The sequence below is a fragment of the Chiloscyllium plagiosum genome, unplaced genomic scaffold, assembly GCF_037043375.1.
Source record: "Chiloscyllium plagiosum isolate Xiang-an unplaced genomic scaffold, Cpla_swu_hap1 HiC_scaffold_8, whole genome shotgun sequence".
Taxonomy (NCBI): Eukaryota; Metazoa; Chordata; class Chondrichthyes; order Orectolobiformes; family Hemiscylliidae; genus Chiloscyllium; species Chiloscyllium plagiosum.
The window spans coordinates 6,074,093-6,086,621 of record NW_028270146.1 but is presented as its reverse complement, the minus strand read 5'-3'; the positions used below and the strand labels follow the sequence as shown (position 1 = coordinate 6,086,621).

The window sequence follows — 12,529 nt, the reverse complement described above, 5'->3', positions numbered from 1 at the left end:
TTCAGCCCAGCCACCCCTCAGACCTACTCTGCCATTCAGTGAGGGGATCATGGCTGATCTGTGGCCTTTGACCGATATCCCTTAATACCTTTGTTGAACCAAAAAAATCCTTCTCCCTCAGATTTAAGGCTAACAACTGGTCAAGCATCTAAATCCCCCTCGATTCCTTCCTCCCTCATCCTCTCGTCCAGCTTCCCCTCGAATACAGCGGCCCTCTGGGAGCCGCCTCCACATTCTCATTGTGACTATGATTTTGACCATAATCACAGGTTAAACCCAAGGGGTCCCTCGCTTCCAGTGAAACTAGGGAGAGAACCTCCTCTGAGCGTCATGAGTCTCTGGAGTTCCTCTTTGCAGGGATCAGTCATCGTTGAACATTTTAAAAGCAGTGGTCGATAGTTCATTGGCCCACAAAGGGATGGACGGTAAAGCAGCTGTGAAAGTTATTCAGTTGTGCAGTAGGCTAGAGGGATCCCCCCCCCCCCCCCACTCCCGATTGATATCGTCTTTAATTCAGCTGATATCACCTCACCACGAAGAATCGTTGCTTGTTCGTTCACCGAACGGGCAGCTTAGATTTCCCTCCCCTGAAGGACGTGGGGGAACCAAATGAGTTTTTGCAATAATCGACAGTGGCTACATGATTACCATGAGGCAAGGTTTTAATGTCTGACATTTTTAAATTGAATTCAGACTTCACCATCGGCTGTGGTGGGATTTGAACTCCCATCCCCAGAGGATTAACCTGGCAGTCTCTGGGTTATAATCCAATGGCTGTCTCACCTGAAATATGATGCGGAGGTGCCGGTGTTGGACTGAGGGGACAAGGTCAGAAGTCACACCAAACCAGGTGATAGTCCAACAGGTTTATTTAAAATCACAAGCTTTCGGAGCGCTGTTCATCCGTCAGGTGAAGCGAAGCACCATTGGACTATCACCTGGTGTGGTGGGACTTCTCACTTCCTGAATTATGTTCTTGAGAATTTTCTGTGTAGGTTCAGGGAGGATGCTCTCCCAGCCTGGAGCTTGTCCTCCACATTCCCATTGGACCTTGACGTGCAAACGTTAAGGCTTTGTCACCAACTCAGGGCTGATGTTTTGCGTCATTTTCATATCCAATTGAAGGGAATGTGCAGTGAATGTGTGTCAGAAAGTCAGAGGGCATCAATTTAAGGTGAAGTATCTGCAGAGGTCACTGGCTGGGCCCAGTATTTATTGCCCGTCCCTAGTTGCCCCTTGAGAAGGTGGGGGTGAGCTGTCTCCTTGACCCGCTGCAGTCCATGTGCTGTGGGTAGACCCACAATGCCCTTAGGGAAAGAATTCCAGGATTCTGACCCAGTGACACTGAAGGAACGGTGATATATTTCCAAGTCAGGATGGTGAGGGGCTCAGAGGGGAGCTTACAGGGGCTGGTGTTCCCATGTATCTCCTGCCCTTGTCCTTTTAGATGGAAGTGGCCATGGGTTTGGAAGGTGCTGCCTGAGGGTCTTTGGTGAGTTTCTGCAGTGTATCTTGTAGATGGTACACACTGCTGTTACTGAGTGTCGGTGGTGGAGGGAGGGGGTGTTTGTGGATGTGGGGCCAATCAAGCGGCTGCTTTGTCCTGGATGGTGTCATAGGAGGAGAAATTAGGCCATTCAGCCCATTGAGTCTGGTCCGCCATTCAATCATGGCTGATAAGTTTCTCAACCCCAATCTCCTACTTTTTCTCCTAAACCTTTGATGCTCTTAACAGTCAAGAACCAATCTATCTCAGTCTTAAATATACTCAGTGACCTGGCCTTCATGGATTCCCCTCTCTCTGGCTGAAGAAGTTTCTTCTTCTCTCTGTTCTAAAGGCTTTCCCTTTACCCTAAGGCTGTGCCCTTGGGTCCTAGTCTCTCCCACCAATGGAGACATCTTCCCAACATCTACTCTATCCAGGCCATTCAGTATTCTGTACATTTCAATTAGATTCCCCCTCATCCTTCTAAACTCCTTCGAGTATAGACTTGGAGGGGAACTTGAAGGAGGAAGTGCGCCCATGTATCTGCTACCCCTGTCCTGGTGCATAGTGATATGGGAGGGGTGGAGGGGGTGCACAGTGACAGACACTGCTATACCTGAACTGCTGGACCAGAGGTCATCAGCAGAGTCTGATAGGAGCCAGGGGCAACCACCAGGTCTGAGAGACAAACACCACGGGATTTGTCAGCGACCTTGCAAAAAAATTGTGAAAATACAGTCAAAAATTGATGTTTGTTTCCTAATAGGTATTAAATTCAGTTCAATGTCTTCCAGAAATAGACTATACTTAATATCCTAATCCCCAGTGGGGCAGGGACAGGATTACAGCCAGCTCAATGATTGAGTTGTGTACCATAAATAACTCATCCAAATAGGGTCAGTGAACAACCTGACACTGACATTCACACAGTAAGGTGGAATCGATCTGCACCTCATGTTTCATTCAGACCGTGAGTTTCAGTGGGCGATACAGACACTGGAGCACTGAGGTTTAACAAAATGTTCGAGTAAGAAGCTTCTCTGCGCTCGGTTACTGTGATCCACCTGATCACTCTACAAAATATTTCTCTGGAGAAGACTCATTTGGAATCTCTGCAGTTTCCAATCTTGCCTGCTGTCTGCTGTCTCCTTTCCGGTTGTATTTGTTGTCTGCAGATTTCTGACTTTTTGCTGCCCTGTATTCATAATTCTGCTGCCTCTGCCCCTCTCCCTGTGCACCTCTGCCTGTGCCCTGATGCCTGTGACCCTCTGCCTGTGCCCTGATGCCTGTGACCCTCTGCCTGTGCCCTGATGCCTGTGCCCTCTTGCCTGTAGCTCTCTGCTTATAGTCTGCTGTTTACTGTCACAAAACAGGACCTTAAAAAAATAAATTGGTGAAAAGATGAAAAGACCAGCCATTTTCACACGTAGTAAATGTGACAATGAAAACAAAGGTAGCAGATTGAATCGCCAGTCTCTATGGCAACTTTCTGCCCTGATCGTTTAAGGTGCTGCAGGTCATCTTGATCATGAAAGAGTGCCGAGGAAATCCCTTTTCCCAACACCATAACTGTGTTTAGTCTACCGCTCACACATCCTTGCCTCGAGTCTGCTGTTAATCACCCCCTCAGTGCTGGCTGCATGCACCCTCAGCTCTGAGCTACTCTTCCATCTCCTCCTCCCTCCCTCCTTTGACCAATCCCCTGTCTCACATTCCCCTGACACCCCCCCCCCCAGCGGTTTTATTACAGTAACAGTCCGATAAAAATGTAAGAGAGGTCTGTGTTCACTCAGACATCAAATAGCCATCGCCTCCTGGTGTGCGAGGTAGTGGGATATTATCTCTGCCTCTGATTTCCTCTGCATTCCTGTACCTTGCCACTTCTGAGCATTCCCCATTTTACTCAGTCTACCATTAGTGACCATCACTAATGATGTCCCAAACATACAGAAACATAGAGAATAGATGCTGGAGGAGGCTATTCAGCCCATCGAGCCTGCTCCATCATACAATATGATCATGGCTGATCACCCAACTCAGTCCCCTCTTCCCACTTTCTCCCCTGTACACTTTTAGCCCATTAGTCCCAAGAAAGAAGTTTAACTCATCGAATCATAGAGCAGTACAGCACAGAAACAGACCATTGGGTCCAACTCGTCCATGCCGACCAAATATCCCAACCCATTGTTGTCCCATTTCCCAGCACCCGGCCCATATCCCTCTAAACCCTTCCTATTCATATACCCATCCAAACACCTTTTAAATGTTGTAATTGTACCAGCCTCCACCACTTCCTCTGGCAGCTCATTCCATACACGTACCACCCTCTGTGTGAAAACGTTGCCCCTTAGGTCTCTTTTATATCTTTCCCCTCTCACCCTAAACCTATGCCCTTTGGACTCCCCCACCCCAGGGAAAAGACTTTGTCTATTTACCCTATCCGTGCCCCTCATGATTTTATAAACCTCTATAAGGTCACCCCTCAGCCTCCAACGCTCCAGGGAAACAGCCCCAGCCTGTTCAGCCTCTCCCTATAGCTCAAATCCTCCAACCCTGGCAACATCCTTGTAAATCTTTTCTGAACCCTTTCAAGTTTCACACCATCTTTCTGATAGGAAGGAGACCAGAATTGCACGCAATATTCCAACAGTGGCCTAACCAATGTCCTGTACAGCCGCAACATGACCTCCCAACTCCTGTATTTTCGACATTTCAGGCAAAAGCCCTTCATCAGGAATAAAAGGGCTTTTGCCCGAAACGTTGATTTCGCTGCTCCTCGGATGCTGCCTGAACTGCTGTGCTCTTCCAGCACCACTAATCCAGAATCTGGTTTCCAGCATCTGCAGTCATTGTTTTTACCTCCCGACTCCTGTCCTCAATACTCTGATCAGTGCCACCTTCACCATCATGTCTGTGTACGACTCCACTTTCAAGAAACTATGAACCTGCACCTTAGGTCTCTTTGTTCAGCAACACTCACCAGGACCTTACCATTACAATGCTTTTCACTGTGCCTCGGTACAATAAATTCAATTCAATAAGCTGTACAAATCCTGGCCTGGTTTGCCTTACAAAACATGCGTTTTACCCAGTAGCACATACATGTTATTGTATAACATGGTGTCCTACTCAGTAACGCGTGTGTCATTGTCTAGTGTATATGGTGCATGCCATGTTATTGTGTAAATATATAGGGTTCTCCTCCAGTAATGCTCAGGGTGGTTATATATTGTATTCATCCCCGCCCTTCCCTGTGGCACTGCCCTGTCTCCCCCCCCCCCGGTCTTTTACCAACTCTTCACCCACTGCTACCCCAAAACCCAGCCTCACTTCACTGCTCCCCTCCTTCACACCCTACCCCTGGTACAAAGGGGGATCCAATCTCTGCTCCATCCTGGCCAAGACTCCCCAGCTTCCTCTCTCAGGCCCCGTCTCCCCTCTCCACTCCACATCCCCCCAACCCCGACATCCCAACACCCCCACCAGAGTCTCTGCACCCCCGGCCCATTCCCCCCCCAGGTCTTCGCTGTCTCATGGAGACCATGTGACCACGCTAACATTGTCGGCAAAGCCCCACCTGGATCACTAATGTCCTTCAGGGAGGATGATCGTAGAATAGAATCCCTACAGTGTGGAAGCAGGCCATTCAGCCCATTGAGTCCACACTGACCCTCCAAAGAGCATCCCACCCAGACTTACCCCGTCCCTGTGACCCTGTATTTCCCATGGCTAATCCACCCTGACCTGCACATCTTTGGACTGTGGGAGGAAACCGGAGCACCCGGAGGAAACCCATGCAGACACGGGGAGAATGTGCAAACCCCACACAGACAGTCACCCGAGGCTGGAATCGAACCTGGGTCCCTGGTGCTGTGAGGCAGCAGTGCTAACTGCTGAGCCACGGTGCTGCCCCCAAATCTGCCATCCTTACCTGATCCGAGACCAAAGAAATGGCAGGTGTTGGAATCCAAAGTAGACAGGTAGGAGGCTGGAAGAGCACAGCAAGGCAGACAGCATCAGGAGGTGGAGAAGTCAATGTTTCAGGTGTAACCCTTCATCAGGACTGGCCACACGTGACTCCAGACCCACAGGAATATGGGTGACTGTTAATTGCCCTCTGGGCAATTAGGGATAGGCAACACCTACTGGCCCAGCTAATGTTGCCCACGCCTTGTCCATGAATAAATAAAACAGCCAGTTTTCAGCAAGGTAAGTCCTGGGTTTGTGCTGGGACTTCCTGTCGCGGTGATGGGTGCTACATAAATGCATTCCATCCTTGTGATTCTGCGGTGTCTTGTTCCAGGGCACAATGCGTACATCTGCCCGGCAACAAACCAGTGCACCATCGACAAGAACAGGAGGAAGAGCTGCCAGGCCTGTCGGCTGCGCAAGTGCTATGAAGTTGGGATGATGAAATCCGGTAAACCGTTCAAACCGAGCGACGGGGCGCTGGGGGAGGGCGCACTGAGCCTAAAGAGGTTTGAGATGTGCCTCAGGTTGTGGGGGGGGGTGGTGACAGAACTGAGAGACTGTAACTATGGATTGGGAAACACTACTGCAGCTGTACAGGGCCCTGGTGAGGCCACACCTGGAGTACTGTGCAGTTTTGGTCTCCTTACTTGAGAAAGGATGTACTGGCCCGGGAGGGGGTGCAGAGGAGGGTCACTGGGTTGGTTCTGGAAGTTGAGGGGGTTGCCGTATGAGGAGAGACTGCGTAGACTGGGATTATATTCATTGGAATTCAGAAGAATGAGGGGGAATGTTGTAGAAACGTGGAAGATTATGAAGGGAATAGATGAGATAGAAATAGAGAGGATGTTTCCACTGGAGAGTGAAACTAGGACAAGAGGGCACAGCCTCAAAGTTAGGGGGAGCAGGTTTAGGACTGAATTGAGGAGGAACGTCTTTACCCAGAGGGTGTAAATCTATGGAATTCCCTGCCCAGTGAAGTAGTTGAGGCTACCTCATTGAATGTTTTTAAAGTTGAGATAGATAATGTTTTGAATACTAAGGGAATTAAGGGTTACGGTGACAGTGCAGTAAGTGGAGCTGAGTCCATGAAAAGATCAGCTATGATTGTATTGAATCTGGAGCAGGCTCAAAGGGCTGGACACCTGCTCCTCGTTCTTACAAACAGTTTTTAACACTGGTGTCCCTGCGCACACACAGTCCTTGTCGCAGTGAGAGTTACCCAAGCAGCACTGAGGGCCAGCACTGAAGGGCAGAGTGTCCTCTGAGTGGATCAGAGATGGGCCGTGGGAGTCTGACACATGTCAGACACCAACGTCTCTGTATGTCGGGTGTGGGTGGGTGGTGCCTATGGACCCTGCCCTGAGACGCTGGTGCCCAGTGTCCAACACGAAGGGTGTTCAGAGGGAGCAGCGATCTGAATCCCCCAGGTACCCACAACATCGAGTCTGTTTAGTGAGTTTGGTAAGACAGGAAGCTGGAGATTAATGAGGTGAACTATGACATTTATGGGGGCTTCAAATATTATCGATAACTTGTAAGGAAGAACAAATATCAGAGCAAAGAGCAAGGAGGAAAAGGAATCTCTAAGATATGCTCAGGAGAACATCTTTGACCTCAGTGTAACCAGGAAGGAGACATGGTTGGATCTAACGCTGGGAAATGGGGAATAGTCCAAGTAACAAAGAAGATTGATGAGGGCAGAGCAGTAGATGTGATCTATATGGACTTCAGTAAGGCGTTCGACAAGGTTCCCCATGGGAGACTGGTTAGCAAGGTTAGATCTCATGGAATACAGGGAGAACTAGCCATTTGGATACAGAACTGGCTCAAAGGTAGAAGACAGAGGGTGGTTGTGGAGGGTTGTTTTTCAGACTGGAGGCCTGTGACCAGTGGAGTGCCACAAGGATTGGTTCCTGGTCCTCTACTTTTTGTCATTTACATAAATGATTTGGATGCGAGCATAAGAGGTACAGTTAGTAAGTTTGCAGATGATGCCAAAATTGGAGGTGTGGTGGACAGCGAAGAGGGTTACCTCAGATTACAACAGGATCTTGATCAGATGGGCCAATGGGCTGAGAAGGGGCAGATGGAGTTTAATTCAGATAAATGCGAGGTGCTGCATTTTGGGAAAGCAAATCTTAGCAGGACTTATACATTTAATGGTAAGGTCCGAGGGAGTGTTGCTGAACAAAGGGACCTTGGAATGCAGGTTCATAGCTCCTTGAAAGTGGAGTCGCAGGTGGATAGGATAGTGAAGAAGGTGTTTGGTATGCTTTCCTTTATTGGTCAGAGTATTGAGCACAGGAGTTGGGAGGTCATGTTGCGGCTGTACAGGACATTGGTTAGGCCACTGTTGGAATATTGCATGCAATTCTGGTCTCCTTCCTATCGGAAAGATGTTGTGAAACTTGAAAGGGTTCAGAAAAGATTTACAAGGATGTTGCCAGGGTTGGAGGATTTGAGCTACAGGGGAGAGGCTGAACAGGCTGGGGCTGTTTTCCCTGGAGTGTCGGAGGCTGAGGGGTGACCTTATAGAGGTTTACAAAATTATGAGGGGCATGGATAGGGTAAATAGACAAAGTCTTTTCCCGGGGGTTGGGGAGTCCAGAGCTAGAGGGCATAGGTTTAGGGTGAAAGGGGAAAGATATAAAAGAGACCTAAGGGGCAACGTTTTCACACAGAGGGTGGTACGTGTATGGAATGAGCTGCCAGAGGAAGTGGTGGAGGCTGGTACAATGACAACATTTAAAAGACTTTTGGATGGGTATATGGAGGAAGGTGGGCCAAACGCCAGGCAAGTGGGACTAGTTTATGGTTTGGGGGGCCAGTGTTGGACTGGGGTGTACAAAGTTAAAAATCACACAACACCAGGTTATAGTCCAACAGGTTTTTTTGGTAGCACTCGCTTTCGGAGCACTTCTCCTTCATCAGGTGATAGTCACAACCATGAGCTCCCAAAGATAGTGCTTCCAAATAAACCTGTTGGACTATAACCCAGTGTTGTGTGATTTTTAACTTTGGGACGAGTTTAGTTTGGGAACATGGTTGGCATGGACACATTCGAGCACAGGGTCTGTATGGCTCTATCATTTGATGACTGAATTGTCAAAGGGGTGATTTCAGTGGAATGAGGTGGGATTTTATGTCGATGAAATGGAGCCAATGTTTAATGGGAAAGTTGGAACAAAGAAATGAGTTCCTTTCAAAGACAGCCCAGACAAAGCTAACGTTGTCCGGGAAGGGAACCAATCTGGTGGCTCAGGAGACAGTCAGCCTGAAGTGAAATATGTTGAAATAAAAAACAAGCAGGGTGTGTAATGCAGGTCATGGTGGGGGGGAGGGGGGGGGGGGGGGGGGGCGGGTGAAGAGGAGAATAAACCGGCAAAGAGAGAGGCAATAAGGAGAGAATGGCACCTAATCTAAAAGAGATCATCTCCCCACCTGTAAATAGTGAGTGGGGGGTACGGGAGGCAATGAGAGTGACCAGTAGCAAAAGGTGCAGGCACAAGCTGGGAGGAGGGGAGATGGTGACGATCATGGATGAGGTGAAAGTTAATCACAAGGATGTGGAGGGAAGGCCAGCTGTACTTGGAACAGAAACGTCGCCTGGTCTTGCAGTCCTGAGGGAAAGTGCGGGGGGTGGGGGGTAGCCTGGAGAAAGCAGAAGGGACTTGCCGAGTTATAAGGCAGGAGCCAGGGATTTGGAGAGGACCAATGTGACACTTCTTCAAGGAAGAGTTTAAGGACAGCCCGAAGGACCACAAGCCGATGAGTTTAAATATTTGAGCTGAGGAAGGTCATAAAGACGATTATCAGAGAGAAGACGTTGGAGCTGGGGAAGGTCATAAAGACGATTATCAGAGAGAAGACATTGGAGCTGGGGAAAGTCATAAAGACGATTATCAGAGAGAAGACGTTGGAGCTGGGGAAGGTCATAAAGACGATTATCAGAGAGAAGACGTTGGAGCTGGGGAAGGTCATAAAGACGATTATCAGAGTGAAAACGTTGGAGCTGGGGAAGGTCATAAAGACGGTTATCAGAGAGAAAACGTTGGAGCTGGGGAAGGTCATAAAGACGGTTATCAGAGAGAAAACGTTGGAGCTGGGGAAGGTCATAAAGACGATTATCAGAGAGAAGACGTTGGAGCTGGGGAAGGTCATAAAGACGGTTATCAGAGAGAAAACATTGGAGCTGGGGAAGGTCATAAAGACGATTATCAGAGAGAAAACGCTGGAGCTGGGGAAGGTCATAAAGACGATTATCAGAGAGAAGACGTTGGAGCTGGGGAAGGTCATAAAGACGATTATCAGAGAGAAAACGTTGGAGCTGGGGAAGGTCATAAAGACGATTATCAGAGAGAAAACGTTGGAGCTGGGGAAGGTCATAAAGACGATTATCAGAGAGAAAACGTTGGAGCTGGGGAAGGTCATAAAGACGATTTTCAGAGAGAAGACGTTGGAGCTGGGGAAGGTCATAAAGACGATTATCAGAGAGAAGACGTTGGAGCTGGGGAAGGTCATAAAGACGATTATCAGAGAGAAGACGTTGGAGCTGGGGAAGGTCATAAAGACGATTATCAGAGAGAAGACGCTGGAGCTGGGGAAGGTCATAAAGACGGTTATCAGAGAGAAAACGTTGGAGCTGGGGAAGGTCATAAAGACGGTTATCAGAGAGAAGACGTTGGAGCTGGGGAAGGTCATAAAGACGATTATCAGAGAGAAGACGTTGGAGCTGGGGAAGGTCATAAAGACGGTTATCAGAGAGAAAACGTTGGAGCTGGGGAAGGTCATAAAGACGGTTATCAGAGAGAAGACGTTGGAGCTGGGGAAGGTCATAAAGACGATTATCATAGAGAAAACGTTGGAGCTGGGGAAGGTCATAAAGACGATTATCAGAGAGAAGACGTTGGAGCTGGGGAAGGTCATAAAGACGATTATCAGAGAGAAAACGTTGGAGCTGGGGAAGGTCATAAAGACGATTATCAGAGAGAAGACGTTGGAGCTGGGGAAGGTCATAAAGACGATTATCATAGAGAAAACGTTGGAGCTGGGGAAGGTCATAAAGACGATTATCATAGAGAAAACGTTGGAGCTGGGGAAGGTCATAAAGACGATTATCAGAGAGAAAACGTTGGAGCTGGGGAAGGTCATAAAGACGATTATCAGAGAGAAGACGTTGGAGCTGGGGAAGGTCATAAAGACGATTATCAGAGAGAAAACGTTGGAGCTGGGGAAGGTCATAAAGACGATTATCAGAGAGAAAACGTTGGAGCTGGGGAAGGTCATAAAGACGATTATCAGAGAGAAGACGTTGGAGCTGGGGAAGGTCATAAAGACGATTATCATAGAGAAAACGTTGGAGCTGGGGAAGGTCATAAAGACGATTATCATAGAGAAAACGTTGGAGCTGGGGAAGGTCATAAAGACGATTATCAGAGAGAAGACGTTGGAGCTGGGGAAGGTCATAAAGACGGTTATCAGAGAGAAAACGTTGGAGCTGGGGAAGGTCATAAAGATGATTATCAGAGAGAAAACGTTGGAACTGGGGAAGGTCATAAAGACGATTATCAGAGAGAAGACGTTGGAGCTGGGGAAGGTCATAAAGACGATTATCAGAGAGAAGACGTTGGAGCTGGGGAAGGTCATAAAGACGATTATCAGAGAGAAAACGTTGGAGCTGGGGAAGGTCATAAAGACGATTATCAGAGAGAAAACGTTGGAGCTGGGGAAGGTCATAAAGACGATTATCAGAGAGAAAACGTTGGAGCTGGGGAAGGTCATAAAGACGATTATCAGAGAGAAAACGTTGGAGCTGGGGAAGGTCATAAAGACGATTATCGGAGAGAAAACGTTGGGTCAGATTAGCCTTGATCTCATTGAACAACAAAATAGACTTGATGGGCTGAACGGCCTGCTGCTGTCCCTATGTCTTATCGTCTTCAGAACTTGGAGAGGTTTGAGCTGAGGAAGAGGAGACAGTGGGGGTTTGTGTTTGACCATTCGAATGGATTCGTCGGATGAAGCCAGGGACAGGGTCAATGGAGGGATTGCTTACTGTCATTCTGTGCTGAGTACTGCGAAACCTCACAGGTTCTATCCCAACGATACTGCCACCTCATCAGAAAGCGATCATTCAGCTTTCTCAATGTGGTGTTTGTTGGGAAAGGTATCTGAAGATTAAGCAATGAAGAGGTTACATAAGTGTGCTGTTAGTAAATCCCGCAAGCACTGACAATTCAATAAGACCTGGTGAAGTCAGCACACCTGGCTCCCATTATAGTTAAAGCCTCACACAACTTTCTTGCTGCTTTTCTTTGAATGTCTTTGGTTTGGAGAGTGTGATTTAACCAGATGTTCTATCCAGTTCTGACATCTGCTTCGCTTCTTGGCCTGCGTGATGGACAGAAGATGGATTGTGTCTGTGTTAGATCCGACAATCTGACAGGCAGGTCGAAGATTCCAACTACCAGCCTTGTGATCGCTTGCAACATTTCTTTAAAACAAAACATTCTTTCACCCCATAATTCAAACTGAAAACTAGCTTGCTCTGTCAGCGCTGAATAACACCGAGAGACAATCAATGATCACATTTACACGGGGTTAGATACAGAGGAAAGCTTCCTCTACACTGTTCCCGTCAAACTCTAACAGGACATGGACAGCACAGGGTTAGATACAGAGGAAAGCTCCCTCTACACGGTCCCCATCAAACACTCCCAGGACAGGGACAGCATGGGGTTGGATACAGAGTAAAGCTCCCTCTACATGGTCCCCATCAAACACTCCCAGGGCAGGGTCCGCATGGGGTTAGATACAGAGTAAAGCTCCCTCTGCACTGTCCCCCATCAAACACTCACAGGACAGGGACAGCATGGGGTTGGGAACAGAGTAAAGCTCCCTCTACACGGTCCCCATCAAACACTCCCAGGGACAGGGACAGCATGGGGTTAGATACAGAGTAAAGCTCTCTCTACACTATCCCCATCAAACACTCCCAGGGACAGGGACAGCATGGGGTTAGATACAGAGTAAAGCTCTCTACACTGTCTTCCATCAAACACCCTTGACATG

General features: G+C 48.2%; 1 protein-coding gene across 3 annotated transcripts in view; it reads left to right on the top strand.

Annotated features, from left to right (window-relative positions):
• The window catches only part of esr2a (estrogen receptor 2a), a 402,250-nt gene that overhangs the window by 275,050 nt on the left and 114,671 nt on the right, over positions 1-12,529 (top strand). For all 3 annotated transcript variants that reach the window (XM_087989559.1, XM_087989560.1, XM_087989561.1), the window contains exon 4: positions 5,790-5,906. In XM_087989559.1, the coding sequence (XP_087845685.1) occupies positions 5,790-5,906 (117 nt within the window). The remainder of the gene's footprint in view (positions 1-5,789; positions 5,907-12,529) is intronic.